Source organism: Carcharodon carcharias, chromosome 19, assembly GCF_017639515.1.
Source record: "Carcharodon carcharias isolate sCarCar2 chromosome 19, sCarCar2.pri, whole genome shotgun sequence".
Taxonomy (NCBI): domain Eukaryota; kingdom Metazoa; phylum Chordata; class Chondrichthyes; order Lamniformes; family Lamnidae; genus Carcharodon; species Carcharodon carcharias.
In genome coordinates this window covers 75,113,524-75,133,854 of record NC_054485.1, presented here as the reverse complement: position 1 = coordinate 75,133,854, position 20,331 = coordinate 75,113,524, and the positions used below count along the sequence as shown (strand labels likewise).

At 44.0% G+C, this 20,331-nt stretch overlaps 1 protein-coding gene and 1 pseudogene across 1 annotated transcript; one reads left to right on the top strand and one right to left on the bottom strand.

Annotated features, from left to right (window-relative positions):
- Nucleotides 1–6,930, bottom strand: part of LOC121291240 — a 54,008-nt pseudogene extending 47,078 nt beyond the window's left edge.
- A 3,830-nt stretch (nucleotides 6,931–10,760) lies between these two features.
- Nucleotides 10,761–14,836, top strand: LOC121291792 (zinc finger protein 271-like). The gene is made up of 2 exons (XM_041213364.1): nucleotides 10,761–10,785; nucleotides 12,262–14,836. The coding sequence occupies exon 2, from the start codon at nucleotides 12,742–12,744 to the stop codon at nucleotides 13,549–13,551; it is 810 nt and encodes a 269-aa protein (XP_041069298.1). The 5' UTR covers nucleotides 10,761–10,785; nucleotides 12,262–12,741; the 3' UTR covers nucleotides 13,552–14,836.
- Nucleotides 14,837–20,331: the final 5,495 nt, after the last annotated feature.

The window sequence follows — 20,331 nt, the reverse complement described above, 5'->3', positions numbered from 1 at the left end:
AGCTGATATTTTGAGTCCATATGACCCTTCATCAGAACTAAAAAATAGAGAGCTTCAAGCTTGGGAAACTGACCGGTGAAACTGAGGCGACTTTGAGCAGCAGATCAGGTGGGAGCTTAAACTTGTCATTGTCCCATCTGAATAAAACCTCACTTATTGCAGCAGCTGTCTCAGTTCCCCCGGTAAACGTTTAACAGAGATTTCTAATGTGGGAATAGCATTCTTCATTCTCAGAGGCTTTCAAACTGACAAAATCAGTGTGGGATGTGTAGCCTCAGATGTGTTTGACAGCAGATCAGAAGAGGAAGATACAGCATCCAAGGCAGCAATGACGTGCAGTTGTTGGATCAGTACATGTACAGGATGGACAGAGGAGAGAAGGGCACGAGCGAGAGGGACAAGTGCGAGAGGGTCACTGGAGAGCGATACATAGATGGGAAGAACAGGGGAGAGAGGAGCATGGGAGGGAGAGGCACAGGTGAGAGGGGAAGGGGAGCGAGGGGCAAGGGAGAGACGGACATAGGAGAGAGGGGCACAGGAGGGAGATGTAAGGAAGAAAGGGAGTGACTAATTTACCTCCCACTCTCCTCATCTCTTTCTCTCAGTACTTTGCCCTCTCCTACCTCTCCGCATTCTCTTCTTCCTTTTTCCTACCTCTGCACTCCCTTCCCCTTTTCAACTTTCATTCTCTTCCACTCTCCCATCTTTTTCTCTCCTCCGAACGGAGATAAGGAGAGGAGAGGCCATGGATGGATTTGAAAACAAACTCAGAAACCTCACTAAAACTAACACTGAGCTTTCCTGGGAAGAGTGGGCTATTCCTCGAGTTTTATTCCTGACAGACTGTCAGAACTGTGCTTAAACAATAGAACTTTCATGAGTGAATGAAAGCAGAATGGTTAATCAGCAGTACTGATTGAAGACAATCCCTTAAGATGTCCATTCCAGCTGACACCAGGGACTTTACCACCTTCCACAGCTTCAGGAACCCAGACACAAAGACAACACTGACACCTGCAGCTCTAACTTTAAATCAAATCAAACTTTCAGGCTGCCAGTTTACAGGGGGAAAAGCATTCTGTACACAGTCTTGGGACTTAACCCCTTCAAAACTGAATCTAATAAACAGAAATATTATAATTTATTCTCAGCCGTGGCTTAGTTAGACTCTCGTCTCTGAGTCAGAAGGTTGTGGGTTCAAATCTCACTCCAGAGACTTGGGCACTGAGGCTGATACTCCAGTGCAGTACTGAGAGAGTTTTATTTTATTCATTCTTGGGATGTGGGCTAGGTCAGCATTTATTGCCCATCCCTAATTGCCCTTGAGAAAGTGGTGGTGAGCTGCCTTCTTGAACTGCTGCAGTCCATGTGCTGTAGATACACCCAAGTGCTGTTTGGGAGGGAGTGCTGCACTGTCAGAGGTACCATCTTTCAGATGAGCTGAACCAAGGCCCTGTCTGCCCTTTCAGTTTTGTAAAAGATCCCATGACTCTACATTGTAGAAAAGCAGGCGAGTTATCCCTGTCGTCCTGGCCAAATGGATCCCACTATCAAAGTCACAAAAATAGATTATCTGGACATTATCACATTGCTGTGCAGAAATTGGCTGCCATGTTTCCAGTGGCTACACCGCAAAAAACACTTCATTGGCTGTTAGTTTTCAGACATGCGCTTTCATGAAGGCTTATATACATAAACTCAAGTCTTTCTTTCTTAGGGAAACATTGTGCTTCCTCTGAACTAGAAATTATAAACCCATTGATGGAGAAGTATGCCAGCCCAGTGACATTGACCAATATATTGTGTACAGGACTCTTACTGTAGGCTCCAGAGTGTCTCAGTGAATAGGAATACACAAGCCTGACAAATCTCCTAGTTTGGGTTAAGTTAAATAGGTGAATTTATTGTGAGTTATAATTCCATAAGGAAGATTGGTAAAAGAGCAGACTAACAACACAATATTCAGCTTATACCAAATTCTGAAACAACCAAAATAACAGTCTGAAAATACCTCACGATCTTTCCTAGAACATGAAATGAATCCTGGAAGAGTGTAAGGTGAACATATCACACCGTTATTACATCGAGGTATGATGAGCTGAAGGAATTCGAGTCTGTAGAGACTCACCCTCACTCCCTCACCATACTCAGGACAGTAGTCTCCCCAGACAGGAGAGTACCAACAATACCCATGGTATTAGTCAAACTCCTGTGTATTAACTGAAGGTATAGCCTCTCCTGCTTTCTATCAGGGGTCACGTGATGTTCTTGGAGGCTCTGAGCATGAAGCACAGGTAATCCAGGGGGAGGTGGAGCTTCCTGACGAGGGTCCTGATCGAGCATGTAGCATCTGAAAAGCTCTGTGTAATAAAGTCTATTTGTTTCTTTGTTGAAACCTGTTCAGTCTGTCAAGTCATTACATTTGGTGACGAGTGTAAAACAGCTCTGACTCTGCACCTCGCCGTTACTGTGAGTACATCAAATCTTAAGAAAAAAGAAAAGACTACTCATCTGTCATATCACTCTTCCACAGAATTGATCCTTACAATGCAACTATGCAAGACTGAAGCCAGTATGTAGAGTGCCTTGGTTTTTATTTTGTAGCAAACAAAATTACCGTGGAGGAAAAGCAGAGAGTAATCTTTTGACTGTATATGGTAGCAAGACATACAATCTCATTCGCAGTCTGACAACCCCAGATGTGCTCAATTCTAAGTCCTTTAATGAATTATTGAACCTCATGAAAATGCATTTCCAGGCAAAGTCATCTGTAATAATGCAGCGGTTTATGTTTAATTCCAGAGTTGGGCTCCAGCACAGTCCATCCCAACCTATGTAGTGAAGCTGAAGCAGTTGACAGAACACTGCAACTTCAGGGACACACTAAGTGATATGCTGCAGGACCGATTGATTTGTGGAGTTTAGGACAATGCCATTCAGTGCCATTTACTCGCAAGAGTTGACATTGATTTGAAGCGCGCCCTGGAAGTATCACTCGCCATAGAACGAGCTGCGAAAAACTCGCAGGCTTCGCAACACCTATAACATGGCACTGTTCTTCATGTGGGGTAGGAACCTACCACTGGGCGTCGCGCAAAAACCAGAGGCACAGCAGCAAAGTGAGAGGCAATGTCCGCTGTAAGAAACACAAAAAGGCCTAGTAGAAACACTTCAGCAGCAACTCCAAGGTTAATCTATTAGAAATGTGAGGGTGACCACGTACCAGACACCTGCACATTCAAGGAGGCAGAATGCCATTACTGCCATCAGAAAGGTCACATAATAAAGCAATGCAGGGTGAAGCCCATAAAGCAGCAAACCAACATAATTGAATTGAATAATACATAGAATCTGAAGCTGCTGTAGAATCTATACAGGTAAGGGGCATTGCCACAGTACAAGTGTCTCATAGGCAACAGACAGCTCAGCTTCCAGTGACAGGAGGAGGACCTAGTCTTCTGGGCCGAGACTGGCCACAAAAAAAATCAAGCGTAACTGGTCTGAAATATTTCACCTGAAAACAGGAGGAGTTCCTGAGCTGCTAAGGAAATACAACAGTGTATTTTATGGTGAATTAGGGAAGTTAAAAGGCTTGCAAGCAAAATTATATGTGGATCCTCAGGCGACACCACATTTCTTCAAGGTCAGACCTGTGCCTTATACACTGAAGGAGAAGGTGGATGCAGAACTGTGCTGGTTAGAAAAGCTGGGCATCATCCAACCTGTCCAATTCTCAGAATGGGCAGCACCCATAGTTCCAGTGGTTAAACCTGATCAAATATATGCATTTGTGGGGACTATAAATTGACCATAAATAAGGCAACAAAACTAGACAAGTACCCCATTCCAAGGATAAATGACTTATTGGATATGAGCCATTCCTACCAGCAATTAGAGTTGGATAGCACATCTAGAGGATACGTTACTATCAACACACACAAAGATCTTTATCAGTACACTTGTCCACCCTTGGAGTGTCATCTGCATGTGTAATCTTCCAAAGGATAATTGAGAGTCTTTTGCAATGACTTCCCCAAGTGGTAGTATACGTAGATGATGTTTTGATCTCAGGGTCAACGGAGACCGAATACTTGGCCAACCTGGAGGAAGTGCAAAGAAGATTCACGGAAGCCAGCATATGATTAAAGAAAGAAGAATGTACATTCCAAGCACCAGAAGTTACTAACCTGGGTCACAGTGTGGATGCCATGGGTTTGCATCCGTTAGAAGAAAAAGTTAAGGCTATCAAAGATGTGCCCTCACCGTCCAATGTAACCGAACTTAAGTCCTTCCTGGGTATGATCAACCACTTATCAATTGTGTTGGCACCATTACACTTGTTATTAAAAAAGAATCACCATTGATTGTGGAATTCAAAACAGGAAGGAGCCTTTGTGAAAGTAAACAAACTGTTGCATTTGTCATGCTTATTTGTACACTATGACCCAGCGAAAGAGTTGGTATTAACATATGATGCCTCTCTTTATGATGTAGGAGCTGTGTTATTACATAGAATGGAAAATGGATTGGAAAGGCCCACTGGCTATGTCTCAAGAGCCCTCTGCACAGCCAAGAAGGGTTATTTCCAGCTAGAAAAGGAAGGTTTATCAATGGTATTCCGCGTGAAGAAATTCCACCAGTACCTGCATGGACGACATTTCACCATTGTATCCAACCATAAGCCATTAATGAGTTTATTCAGTGATAAGGATAAAGCTATTCTGCCAATAGCATCAGCAGGAATTCAATGTATCCGCGTATGAGTATACCTTTTTGTACTGCCCTGGCTTACACATTGCAAATGCAGATGCACTCAGTCGTCTCCTGTTACCAGATAGCATTGTACATGCTCCTGTGCTACAAGAAGTTGTGCTAGTACTGAATTTCTCGGATTCTTCACCTGTGTTTGCGAAGCAAATTAGAAATTGGAGGAACAGGGATCCAATTTTGTCGAAAGCCAGGGGCCTTGTTTTGCAAGGATGGTCAAATTCACCAGTGTCTGAAGAGATGAGATCGTTCCATGCCCAAAAAACACAATTAAGTTGTCAGGATGGAATTTTGTTGTGGGGATCAAGAGTTGTCATCTCTTGACAAGGAAGAGAACCACTCTTGACAGAGCTTCACAGTGTGTACCCAGGCATATCAAAGATGAAAGTGCTTGCATGGAGCTATGTCTGATGGCCAGGCATTGACAGTTACATTGAAAGCATGGTTAAGCACTGTCTCCACTGTCAGCAACAACAGAAGCTACCTGTTTCAGCTCCACTGCACCCATGGCAATGGCCTGGTCGACCCTGGGTTAGACTACATTGATTATGTAAGACCATTCTTAAGTACTGTGTTTTTGTTGATTGTAGATGCACATTCTAAATGGATGGATGTATACAAAATCACATCATCAACATTTCGTGCAACTATCAAGAAGCTGCAGCACTGTTTTGGTATATGTGGCCTACTGAAAATATTCGTTTCTGATAACGGTACAATCTTTACCTGTACAGAGTTTCAGAGATTCATGAATTCAAATGGAATCAGACATATTAAAACAGCCCCATACCATCTCTCATCAAATGGTTTAGCTGAGAGAGCCATGCAACCTTTCAAATCAGGGCTAAAGAGGTTATCAGAAAATACTTTAGAAACTCAACTTTCCCAATTTCTTCTCAGTTATCGAACAATACCTCATTCGACTACGGGTTCAACACTGTCTGAATTATTGATGAAATGCCGCCTACGTACAAGGATAAATCTGGTTTTTCCAAACTTAGAGGGGAAGGTAGGGAGGAATCAAAGTAATCAAAAATTGAATCATGATATTCATAGTAAAGCTCAAAGATTCACTGTAGGAGACACAGTATTTGTGCGGAATTTTGGAAGTGGACCTTGTTGTGTTTCTGGAACCATTGTCTCAGAGACTGGTCCCTTATCCTTCCAGGTGGAAGTGGAAGACCAAATTGTTCGAAAACACATAGACCATATTCGTGATAGAGTGACATTCCAACAGCCAACTATTCCACCTGTGATTAATGTCGAACCATCAATCCCTGAGGTGACAGATCGGCCTAGAATAGACATGCCCAATGTCTCTGTACAGTTGCCTAATCCTGAGCTGCCACTTTCTAATGCTGTATCTTGGGTTGCAGTTCCTGACCATGTCGATCCTATGGAAGAACTTCAATTGACAGAGCTATGGTGCTCTAACTGAATAAGGGAAGTACGTCAAGGACTTAATCTTTAATCATCTGAAGTTGTACATATGTATATATTGTTGGACATTCAAATGTTCTCTGCAAATAGAAACTGTAAAAGACTAAAGGGGGAGGAAATGTAGTAACTGAAGGTATAGCCACTCCTGGGTGTCTATCAGGGGTCATGTGATGTTCTTGGAGGTTCCAACCAATGAGCCCTAAGCGCAGTTAATCCGGGCGGCGGGGCTTCCTCACGAGGATCCTGGTAGGAGTATGAAAAGCTCTCTGTAATAAAGTTTATCCATTTCTTGTTGAAACCTGTCTGGTCCATGAAGTCATTACACCTGTCACCTCAAGGTCTGTCTATAATTCACATCACCAACTAAAGCAGGGTCTGATTCTACCCCATACCCACTCCTGAGCCTGGTTCCCTTTACTAACACACATCAGGGGAAACTATCTCAGAATACTACTTTTTTAAAAATCCCTGTGCTTTAGTCTGGCTCCCAATTCCGATGATCAGAAATGACCCTGAACTTTAGTGACATAGGATGGATCTCATTTCCATCATACAAACACATGCAGAATTGAAGAGACCAAGAGTGGTTTGCAAACCTGCTGCAGTGTGGACAATGACACTGCAGTCATCTGCAAACTGTAGATCATGTGTGTCTATGGTGGTCAGTTTAGTTTTGGCATGGAGGCGACTGAGGTCAATGAGTTTCCCATCTAGATGGTATTTAATACTGACACCAGAGGGCAGTTGATCTTTGATGAGGTGAATAGCCACTGTCAGGTAGATTGTAAATAGAATGGGGGCTACCACACAGCCTTGCTTGACACTAGTCTGGATTTTGAAGGCTTCTGTTTCAGATCTCCCACTCAAGACAGCTGCAGTCATATCATCATGAAGCAATTGCAGGATTGTGATGAAGTTTCTTGGACATCCAAATCATTGGAGCACAATCCACAGAGCCTCGCAATTGACTAGGTAAAATGTTTTAGTCATTTCGATGAATATAATGAAGAGTTCCTGGTGTTGTTCTCAACATTTTTCTTGGGTTTGTCTGGTAACAAAGACCATGTCAGAGGCGCCTCTGGAAGGTCTAAAGCCAAGTCAAAGTTCTAAGTGATGTCTGTATCACTCGATCCATGTGGGGGACTGATGCCTGCTGGACTTGTTCGATTGGTGATGAACATCCACCCAGCACCAAGACATCACAAGGCCCAAAAGTCCAAGAGGAAGAAGATTAATGTTTCAGCCCTCAAACAGCCCAACCGAAGAGAGGAATTCCAGGTGCAGCTCACGACCAATTTGGAAAATCTTCACACATCCAACTCAGTTCCTGAACAGTGGGATCAAATAAAGTCAGCTGTACTAAACTCCTGTGTCCAAACCATTGGGCTTGAGCTTCATCATCACCAGAACTGACTCGATGTTCATTGTACTCAAATATGTGAGCTCCTAGAACAAAAACAATCAGCCCTCATTGTCTGGCAGAACAACCCAAGGTCACAACTCAAGAAGGCAACATTTCAACAGCTCAAAGCTGACATCCAAAGACAAATCCAGAAGATAAAGGACATGTGGCGGGAAGAGAAAGCCTGAGAGATCCAACAATATGCTGATCATCATGACATGTAAATCTATTTTACAGTCACCAGGGCCATCTATAGACCAAGGTCAAATGGACAAAATCTCCTTTGTTCACCCTTGGTATTGATTGCGTTCTTGGTCAGAGTGAGAGTGTCAGAGTCAGTGAGTGACTTGTACCTGACTCTGCACTGAAAGGATGCTGAGTTTATACAGGAGCTTCTATACATATTGATGTCTTCTTTTGGTGAAGTTTGGCGATCTGGTCAAAGGTTAAATTGACCTTCTTGAAATGACTGGACTGATGGTGGGAGAGGTTCGGGACAAACACTGCTGAGACAGGCAGTGCTTTGGAACGACAGCTCCCCCTGTGTGAGCACTGGAGGGTAAACAACACAGGCAACTCTCAGTGTCATGGAAGCAGGTGACCCAGCTCCAAGTCTGTGTGGAGACATTGGTGTATGGTGAGAGAGGAGGAGTAGGTGAAACAATCCTGGTACACGTCACACTGGAAGGGTTTGTCTCCCATGTGGTTTCACTGCTGTTCCAGGAGGGCCGACAACTGTGTGAAGGTCTTATTACAGAACTCACACTTATAGAGTTTGTCCCCTGTGTGATTCTGTTGATGGACCAGGAGATACATTGACTGTGTTAAAGCCTTGTCACACATCTCATACCTGAATGGTTACCCCTCAGTGTGAATCATCTGGTGCTTCAGGAGATCAGAAAAATCGGTGAAAGCCGCATCAGAAATCTAGCATGTGAAGAGTTTCTCCCTTGAGAATTCTCTAGTTTCCCAGGAGGATCGAAGATGTCATAAAAGCTGTATCACAAATCTCATATTTGAAGGGTTACTCTCCAGTGTGGATCCTCTGATGGAGCAGGAGGCTCGATGACCTTGAGAGTGATTTGTCACCCAACTCACACGTGAATGGTTTCTCTCCTGTGTGAACCCTCTGATGGAGCAGGAGTCAAGATGACCTCAAGAGCGACTTGTCACACACCTCGTGAATGATTTCTCCCTACTGTGAATGCGTTGGTGTATGGGGATGGTTGATAAGTCCGAGAATGAATTTTGGCACACCTCACGTGTGAATAGGTTCTCCCTGTGTGAATGCGATGGTGTACATGGAGCTTTGATAACAATGAGAATGATTTGTCACACACATCACACATGAATGTTTTCAACCCTGTGCAAATGTGTTGGTGTTTGAGGAGCTGTGAGGACTTTGAGAATACTTTGTTACACACTTCCCACTTAAGCGCCTTCTCCTCGGTGTGGTGATTCAGGAACTACGATGACCATGTGAAGGATTGGTCACACAACTCACATTTGAATTCTTTCTCTTCCTAGTAGCTGTCCTTGTGTTAACAGTGATTGTAAAAGATGCACCTTGTATGTAAGGAGATCTTATGAGCCTGTGGAGCCCTCACACTTCTTCCCAGCCTCACCCTGACTGATCACCTACAGCCGAACTTTTGGAAAAGTTGGTTCTGATGGAAGGTTCCACACCACTAACCAGTTTCAGATTTGACAATATGTCAAAGTTCCCCTGACCCGACTGATTTCCAGATGAAGGTCTCACTGCCCAACCTTTTCTGTGTTGAGCAATGCTGTGAAGGAACTGGATATCTTCCCACAGTTGTGCAGTTGGGTGATGGTCAGAATCTATCTGTGGTGCCTATCCTCTCTGTATTCTCTGGTGTAGTACGGGGCAATCCTTCTGTAAAACAGGTAAAGGAAACATGATTTCCTCCAACTCCCTCTCCTCCTTTGCTGAAGGGGCTGACTCCTCAGTGAGTGCCGGTCTGCTATTCCTGTGTTCCAAACCAACCACTGAAAGTTACATACATAGAATTACAGTGCAGAAACAGGCCATTCGGCCCAATTGGTCTGTGCTGGTGTTTATGCTTCAGATGAGCCTCCTCACACCCCTCTTTATCTCACCCTATCAGTATATCCTTCTGTTCCTTTCTGCCTCCAGTGGGCTCCAAGTGTGGTGAGAGCTTCAATCATTCATTGAGCCTCATTAACCACTGGCTCATTCCTACAGATGAGAGGCTGTTCAAGTGTGAGGTGTGCGAGGAGGGCTCCGCAGGCTCATAAGATCTCATTACATACAAGGTGCATCTGTTATGATCACTGTTAACACAAGGACAGCTACTTGGAAGAGAAAGCATTCAAATGTGAGTTGTGTGACCAATCCTTCACATGGTCACCGTAGTTCCTGAATCACCACACTGAGGAGAAGCCGCTCACTTCCTGAGTCCCAGAGTCACTCCCTGAGCACTGAGTCAATTTCCCCTTCCCCGTTCTTCTCTGTACCTCTCCCCCTGTCCCTCTTCCCTCTGCCCCTCCCACTTGTGTGTCCTTCCCTCCTCTGTCCCTCTCTCCTGTGTAAGTGCTGATCCCACCACTGCACGCCATTGCTGCCTTGGATGCTGTGGGTCTTTCTCTTCTGATCTGCTGTCAAATACATCCGAGGCTACGCATCCCACACTGATTTTGTCAGTTTGAAAGCCTCTGAGGATGAAGAATGCTATTCTCACACTAGAAATCTCTGTCAAATGTTTACTGGGGGAACTGAGACAGCAGCTGCAACAAGTGAGGTTTTATTCAGATGGGACAATGACAAGTTTAAACCCCCACCTGATCAGCTGCTCAAAGTCGCCTCAGTTTCACCGGTCAGTTTCCCAAGCTTGAAGCTCTCTATTTTTTAGTTCTGATGAAGGGTCATATGGACTCAAAATATCAACTGTATCCCTCTCTGCAGATGCTGTCAGACCTGCTGAGTTTTTCCAGGTATTTTTGTTTTTGTTCTAGATTTCCAGCGTCCACAGTATTTTGCTTTTAACTTCAAGAAACTCATGTTACTCCAGAAATATTTGGATTGGCTGTGAGAGACGTCAATCAGAGAGCTCACCCACTCTGCTCATTCTCTCGTCTTCCCCTTCCACAGCTGGTTCACTTCCTGTAGGGACTGAAAACCAAGTGAGGAGATGGTGAGTGAAGGAACAGAATTTATAATAATTACATCACATAATATCCACACTAATGTTCAGGCAGTCTGACTATCCCGTGGGGAATCAGGTGTGGAAATGCCCCTTATGCTGTGTGAGAAGATCCAGCTGAGAGAGCTGTTTTCTGGGTGCTTTGTGCTGAACTGTTTGACTGGAGCTGTGTGTTGGATATTGAGTGTGTTTATTGGAAGCATTTCCCTTCTGATTTACAGGCTGAGTTTTGTTGATGGGTCATTACTGAATATGAGAAGGTGAGGTGTAATTATCTGGGAGGTTCAGAGTGTCTGAGAATTCTTATTGATTTCCTATTGTTGAGCTCTGTGTGTTGGGATCTGGATGTTTCCTTCTTTTCAAATCCCACCCCGTCTCTAAAACTTCATCAGTAAAGAAAAAAAAGCCTTGCATTTATATAAAGCCTTTCACAACCACCAGATGTCCCAAAGCTTTTTACAGCAAATGAAGTACTTTTGAAGTGTGGTCACTGTTGTAATGTGGGAAACGTGGCAGCCATTGTGTGCACAGCAAGCTCCCACAAACGCAATGTGATAATGACCAGATATTCTGTTTTTAGGGGTGTTGACTGAGGGATTGTTACGATCCCTGTAGAGATCAGTAATACTTTAAAGAGATTTGAATTCCTGATGAAAACTTAAAGGAATTGCCCTACAAGATTTCAAATTTTAGGACTTTTACAGACAAAACAATATAAATGAACAGTTCTAAGCAATACCTAGTTGGCCGCTAATACACTAAACTAGAGGAAAGATAATCCCATTTAACTTTTTACATGACCGAACACCCCACATCAGATTTCTACTTTACATCCTGCTATCTGCAGAACTACAGTTTGAACAGGAACCAGTCCAACATCACCCTCAGCTTCCAATGGGTTTGCGTCTCCCCATTTCACTGGATTGTAACTGTGAGTTACCGTAAACGGACATTTGATTATCCACAGGAGGTTCCAACCCAACTACCAACAAGGCAGCTTCTAGCATTTCCTGCCCAGTGTGTTTTTTTTCAAATACTTTGGGAAAACATGGGGAGAAATTTCAAAATCTCCATTGAATTAATATTTCTCCTCAGTGTTTTTTATATTAAACATATACTCAAGGGTAAAACTGATCTTCACCAGCACAACTCGAGCTCATAGTGAATTGAGAGCCTGTTTTACACTCTGCCCGACTGTCTTTTCCATTGTCCTCATGGTGCCTGGGGGGCTGGGCAGAGAAAAGAAAGTAGCCACATTGTCTGCTCCTGGTCACTATCCAATGTCCCTGCTGGAGACAGAGGGTGTGTGACAGTCAGGAAAAAGAAAGGACTTGTATCTGATCCCCCACACAGGGGAATAGCAGACTGACACTCACTGTGGAACAGTCTCTAACTGAGGAGTCAGCCCCTTCAGCAAAGGAGGAGAGGGAGTTGGAGGAAATCATGTTTCCTTTTCCTGTTTTACAGAAGGATTGCACCGTACTACACCAGAGAATACAGAGAGGATAGACATCGCGGATAGATCCTGACCATCACCTAAGCAACAACTGCACAACTGTGGGAAGATATCCAGTCCCTTCACAGCATTGCTCAACACAGAGAAGGTTGGGCAGTGAAACCATCATCTGGAAATCGGTCGGGTCAGGGGAGCTTTGACATATCATCAGATCTGAAACTGGTCAGTGGTGTGGAACCTTCCATCAGAACCAACCTTTCCGAAGGTTCGGCCATGGGCAATCGGTCAGGGTGAGGCTGGGAAGAGTGTGAGTGGCTCCCAGTGTGGTGAGAGCTTCAATCATTCATCGAGCTTCATGAACCACTGACTCATTCCTACAGGTGAGAGGCTGTTTAAGTGTGAGGTGTGTAAGAAGGGATCCAAAGGCTCATAAGAGTCCCTGGGACACGAGGTACTTCTGTGAGAACGACTGTTAAGACAAGGATAGCTACATGGAAGAGAAACCATACAGGTCTGAGGTGAGCAACAAATCATTCTCGTGCTCATCTCAGTTCCTCCTACACCAACACACTCACACAGTGGAAAAACGCTTCAAATGTGAGGTTTGTGATAAAGCCTTTGTGAGGTCGTCAAGCCTCCTGAGACACCAGAGGAATCACACAGGGAAGAAATTATTCAGGTGTGATGTTTGTGAGATGGGTTTCACCCAATCCTCCGATCTCCTGACACACCAGTGGATTCACACAGGGGAGAAACCCTTCAAGTGTGAGGTGTGCGGTCGAGCTTTCACACAGTCATCAACACTCATGCAACACCGACGCATTCACACAGGGGAGAAGCCGTTCACATGCAAGATGTGCAACAAATCCTTCTCGTCTTCATCGAACCTCCGCACTCACCAACGCGTTCACACAGGGCAGAAACCATTCACCTGCGAAGTGTGCGGCAAATCATTCATTCAGTCATCGAGCCTTCGCGTACACCAACGCATTCACTCTGGGGAGAAGCCATTCAATTGTGAGGTGTGTAATAAGTGCTTTGCACAATTATCAGGTCTAGTGAATCACCGGCGCCTTCACACAGGGGAGAAACCGTTCACATGCGATGTGTGTGACCAATCATTCGTACAGTCATCAAACCTCCGCGCGCACCAACGAATTCACACAGGGGAGAAATCCTTCAGGTGTGAGGTGTGTAACGAAAGTTTTGCACAATCATCGGAACTGTTGAATCACCAGCATATTCACGCAGAGGAGAAATCCTTCAAACATGAGGTGTGCGACCAGGCCTTCACACAGTAAATGACATTCATGAAACACTGATGGACCCACACTGAGGAAAAGCTGTTCAAGTATGAGATGTGTGATAAAGCCTTTACAATGTTGACATCCATCCTGATAAACCAGGCGATTCATGCAGGAGAAACCTTTCAGGTGTGACCTGTGTGATTGAGCCTCACAACGTTAGCAACACTCGTGAAACACTGTTGCATTCACATAGGAGTGAAGCCATTCAAGCGTTAGGTGTGTAACGGAAGCTGGTGAATCCCTGGTGTATTCACACGGGGGAACAACCATTCACATGCAAGGTTTGTGACAAATCATTTTCTCATGTATCTCACTTTCGTGTACGCCAATGCATTCGCACTGGGAAGAAAGCATAAAAGTGTGACAAAGCCTTCACAAACTCATTGAACACCCTTCGACATCAGAGGATCACACAGGGGAGGTTTCTGATGAAGCTCTGTGACGTCTTCAAGTCTCCTGGGACATCAGGGAATTCACGGAGCGGAGAGACCCTTCAGGTGCGATGTTTGTGACAAGGCTTTCACCCGCTCCTCCAATCTCCGGAAGCACCAGAGGATCCACACTGGTGAGAAACCATCCAGGTGTGAGGTGTGTGACAAGGCTTTCACACAGTCAGTGTATCTCCTGGTCCATCAGTACATTCACACAGGGGAGAAGCCCTATCGCTGTGAGTTCTGTAATGAAGCCTTCACTCAGTTTTTGGACCTCCTGGAACATCAGCAAACACACACGGGAGACAAACCCTTCCAGTGTGACGTTAACCAGGATTGTTTCACCTACTCCTCTCTCTCCCTACACTGACATCTGCACGGGGACTTGGAGCCAGGTCACCTGCTTCCATCACACTAAGAGTTGTCTGTGTTGTTTACCCTCCAGTGCTCACACAGGGCAGCTGTTGTTCCAAAGCACTGTCTGTCTCAGCAGTGTCTGATTTGATCCTCTCCCACCATCAGTCCAATCATTTCAAGAAGGCCAATTTAACCTTTGACCAGATCACCAAACATCACCAAAGGAAGACATCAATATGTATAGAAGCTCCTGCATAAACTCAGCATTCTTTCAGTGCAGAGTCAGGTACAAGTCACTCACTGACTCTCACTCTGACCAGGAAAGCAATCAGATAATCAGTGGTTGGAAAGGCTTCTACTTATAAGACCAAAAGACATAGGAGCAGAAGTAGGCCATTCAGCCTATCGAGTCTGCTCTGCCATTCAGTGAGATCATTGCTGAACTGATAATCCTCAACTCCACTTTCCTGTCTTTTCCCCATAACCCTTGATTCCCTTACTGATTAAAAATCTGTCTATCTCATCCTTGAATATATTTAATGACCCAGCCTCTACAGCCCTCTGCGGTAAAGAATTCCACAGATTAACAGCCCTCTGAGAGAAGAAATTCCTCTTCTCTGTTTTAAATGGGCCCCCCTTATTCTGAGATTATGCCCTCTGGTCCTAGACTCTCCCACAGGGGAAACAACCTCTCAGAATCTACCCTGTCCAGCCCCCTAAGAATCTTATATGTTTTTCAATAAGGTTGCTTTTCATTCTTCTAAACTCCAATGAGTACAGGCCCAACCTACTCAACCTCTCCTCATAAGAAAATTCCGCCATCCCCGGGATCAACCTAGTGAACCTTCTCTGGACTGCCTCCAATGCCAGTATATCTTTCCTTAGATAAGGGGACCAAAACTGTTCACAGTATTCTAGGTGTGGTCTAACTAGCGCCTTGTATAGTTTTCGCAAAACTTCCCTATTTTTATACTCCTTTCCCTTTGAGATAAAGGCCAACATTCCATTTGCCTTCTCTATTACCTGCTGAACTTGTATGTTAGCTTTTTGGGATTCATGCACAAGGACCCCCAAATCCCTCTGTGCTGCAGCTTTCTTCAGTCTTTCTCCATTTAGATAATATTCAGCTCCTCTATTCTTCCTACCAAAGTGCATAACCTCACACTTTTCCACATTATATTCCTTCTGCCACGTTTTTGCCCACTCACTTAACCAGTCTCTATCTCTCTGTAGATTCTTTGTGTCACCCTCACCACTTGCCTTCTGCCTATTTTTGTGTCATCCGCAAACTTGGCAATAATACATTCATTTCTCTCATCTAAATCGTTAATATATGTTGTAAATAATTGTGGCCCCAGCACTGATCCCTGTGGCACTTCAGGTTGCCATCCTGAAAATGCCCCCTATATCCCAACTCTCTGTCATCTATTAATTAGCAAGTTCTCTATCCATGCTAATAGACTACCCCCAACACCATGGGCTCTTATCTTATTAAGTAGCCTCATGTGCAATACCTTATCGAACACCTTTTGGAAGTCCAAATATATTACATCTGCTGGTTTTCCTTTTTCTATCCTGCTTGTTACCTCCTCAAAGAATTCTAATAAATTTGTCAGGCATGATTTCCCCTTCATGAAACCATGCTGACTCTGCTTGGTTATATTATGCATTTCTAAGTGCTCTGCTATTACATCCTTTATAATAGACGCCAACATTTTCCCAATGACAGATGTTAAGCTAACTGGCCGAAAGTTACCTGTTTTTGTTTCCCTCCCTTTTTGAAAAAGCATGTTACATTGGCAGTTTTCCAATCCACTGAGACTTTTCCAGAATCTAAGGATTCTTGGAAGATTACTACCAATGCATCCACTATCTCTGCAGCTACTTCCTTTAATATCCTAGGATGCAACCATCAGGTCCAGGGGACTTATCAGCCTTTAGCCCCATTAACTTCCCTAGTACTTTTTCTCTAGTGATAGTTGTTGTATTTATTTCTTCCCCTGCTTTTTCCCCATGATTATTTAGTATTTTTGGAATGCTATTAGTGTCTTTTACTGTGAAGACTGATGCAAAGTATTTATTCAACTCCTCTGCCATTTCCTGGTTCCCCATTATTATTTCCCCAGTCTCATTCTCTAAAGGGCCTATGTTCACTTTGGCCTCTCTCTTCCTTTTTCTATATTTAAAAAAGCTCTTACTGACAGTTTTTATGTTACTTGCTAGTTAATCCTCAAAGTTTATTTTTTCCCTCATTATTTTTTTGGTCATCTTCTGTTGGTTTTAAAAACTTTCCCAATACCCAGGCTTACCACTAATCTTTGCCACATTGTATGTTTTCTCTTTCACTTTGATACTACCCTTAACTTCCTTGGTTAACCCTGGTTGGTTTATCCCCTTCCGAGGATCCGTCTTCCTCACTGGGATATATCTTTGTTGTAAGTCATGAAGTATTTTCTTAAATGTCTGCCGTTGTTCATCAACCGCCTTTTCTGCTAGATTTCTTTCCCAGTCCACTCCAGCCAACTCTGCCCTCATTCCTTTGTAATTATCCTTATTTAAGTTTAGCACAGTTGTTTCCAAACTAAGCTTCTCACTCTCAAACTGAATGCTTAAATCCACCATGTTATGGTCACTGTTTCCTATGGGATCTTTTACTCTGAGCTCATTTATTAAACCTGCCTCATTACACATTATCAGATCCAAAATAGCCTGATCTCTGGTTGGGTCCACAACATATTGTTCTCAGAAACTGTCCCGAATGCACTATATGAATTCTTGCTCGTGGCTACCTATGCCAATTTGATTTTCCCAATCTACATGGAGATTAAAGTCACCCATGATTATTATATTGCCTTTTTTACATGCCCTCATTATCTCCTGCTTTATTCTGTCCGACAGCATAGCTACGGTTAGGGGGCCTATAGACTACTCCTCCTAGTGTCTTCTTCACCTTGTTATTTCTTGCCTCCACCCATATGGATTCCACATGTTCCGATCCAAGATCATTTCTCGCTATCATACTTATTCCATCTCGTACTAATAAATCTATCCCACCACTTTCCCTTCTTGCCTGTCCTTTTGAAAAATCACATACCCCTGAATATTTAGTTCCCAGCTTTGATCTCCTTGTAACCATTTCTCTGTAATGGCTATAAGATCATACCCATTAATCTCTATTTGTGCCTTTAATTCATTTATTTTGTTCTGAATACTATGTGCATTTAAGTAAAGATTCTAATCCACCAGCACAAGCACCTGGGGGAGGAGCCATTCCTGGGGTAGTGATGGAGGGACTTCAATTAGCCCCAGCTTCTCTGGTCTATGGAGGGGGAGAATCAGCCAGGAATCTCGTTCCTCATCAGTGACCCCAGCTGGGAAGTCAGGAGGAGGGCAGGATGTGTCTCGGCTGTGACAGTCTCCATTGCCTCACAACATTCACTGTCTGGGTCTACACATGCTGAATGGCCACTCAAACAGAGCACTGGAGGCCAATCAATGCCCACAGTCTATACTCCAGGTCAGTACCTTGAGGATTGGAGAGAATGTGAGAAGACAACAGCTTGTATTTATAGAGTATTTTAATATAGTCAAACATCCCAAAGTGTTTCATAGAGACGTCATCGGAGAAAAATTAACACCGAGACAAAGAAGGAAATAGTAAGAGGGGATGACCAAAAATATGGTCAGTGAGATGGGACTTAAGGATGGTCCTAAGCAAAGAGAGAGAGATAAAGATGCAGAGGTACAGGGAGCGAATTCTAAAGATCTATTAACACCCAGTTTGCACCTGTTACAAGCATTGAACTAATTACTTTTTCACCATGACCTGCGCAGCAGCATCTTGTTGAAGACAGATGCAATATATTCATCTAATACATTAACTACACCGCTTGCCTCCATGGCGAAATCCCCTTTTTGGCTCCTGACACACCAGATGATGCCCCTGGCCCCACTCCTCCTTTTACTGTTTATAAACCTGCAGAAGACTTTTGAGTTCCCTTTATGTTAGCTGCCAGTCTTTTCTCATATTCTCTCTTTCCTTCTCTTATTTGCTTCTTCAATTCTCCTCTGAACTTTCGATATTCAGTCTGGTTCTCTGTTGTATTGACCATCTGATGTCTGTCATTAGCGCACTGTTTCTGTTTCATCTTGATCTCTATCTCCTTTGTCATCCAGGGAGCTTTGGGTTTCTTTGCCCTGCTTTTGCCCTTCATGGGACTATCCCTTGACTCTGCCTGATCTATCTCCTCTTTAAAGGCAGCCCATTGTTCAGTTACCATTTTTCCTGCCAACCTTTGATTCCAGTTAATCTGGGTCAGATCCATTCTTACCCCATTGAAGTTGGCTTTCCTCCAGTTAATTATTCTTCCTCTGGATTGTTCTTTGCCCTTTCCATAGCCGACCTTAACCATATGATACAATGATCAATGTCCCTAAATGTTCTCCTACTGACACTTGATCCACCTGGCCCATCTCATTCCTAAGAACCAGGTCCAGCAATGCTTCCTTTCTCATTGGAGTGGAATCATACTGCAATGGAAAATTCTCCTGAACACACTCTAGGAACTCTTTCCTTTCTCTACCAATTGCACCACTATTATCACAGTCAATATTCAGATAATTAAAGTCTCCTATTATAACTACTCTATAATTCTTGCACCACTCTGTAATTTCCTTCTAAATTGTTCCTCTACATCTTTCGCACTAGTTGGTGGCCAATAGACCACACCAAGCAATGTAATTGCACCTTTTTTTGTTCCTAACTTCTAGCCAAATTGATTCTGTCCTTGACCCTCTGAGACATCCTTTCTCTCCAGCACTGCAATGTTCTCCTTAATTAATGCTGCCACCCCTCCTCCTTTCCTTCCTTCCCTCTCTTTCATTAACAACTTGTATCCAGGAATATTTGACACCCTCTCCTGCCCTTCTTTGAGCCACAACATCATATTTAACATGACTATCTGTGCCTGAGCTTGCCAATCTTCTTTACCACTCTCTGCACATTCACAAACATGCATGTAATCCTAATTTAGACTTTATTACTTTCCCTCTTACTCTGACCTCACCTGATATCTTACTATTTCCTCCTGTAGTGCTATCTGTCTCTCCGAACACTCCATGTGCCTTGGTGTTCTTCTCTAGTATGATGTCCTGGTTCACACCCTAGTTTAAACCCTCCCCAAAACGAGCAGCCAATAGCCCTGTAAGGAAATTGGTCCCGGCTCTGTCTAGGTGTAACCCACGCAGCCTGTAGAGGTCCCATCTCCCCCAGAACTGATCTCAATTCCCAAGAATCTAAAGCCCTCCATGCACCTCCATCTCTCCAGTCTCACATTCATTTGCTTTATCTTCCTATTTCTATACTCACTTGCACCAGGTACTGGGATTAATATCGGAGATCACTACTTTTGAGGTCCTTTTTGCTGATTTGCTCCCTAAATTCTGACTGCAGGACCACATCTCTCTATGTTGTTCGTAACAATGTGGACCATGACCCCTGGCTGTTCACCCTCCTGCCTCAGGGCGCTCTGCAGCTGTTCATTTACATCCTTGACCCTGGAATCAGGGAGGCAACACACCATCCTGGATTCTGCGGTTGCAGAAATGCCTGTCTGTTCCCCTAACTATTGAATCTCCTATCAATATTGCTCTTCCAGTCTTCTTTGTACCCCCTGTACAGCTGATCCAGCTGTGATACCGTGGACTTGGCTCTGTCTGTACTCCCCAGATCAATATCAGCATTCAGAACTGATGTTTGATCTGGGGAGTACAGACAGAGCCAAGTCCACGGTATCACAGCTGGATCAGCTGTACAGGGGGTACAAAGAAGACTAGAAGAGCAATATTGATAGGAGATTCAATAGTTAGGGGTACAAACAGGCATTTCTGCAACCGCAGAATCCAGGATGGTGTGTTGCCTCCCTGATTCCAGGGTCAAGGATGTAAATGAACAGCTGCAGAGCGCCCTGAGGCAGGAGGGTGAATA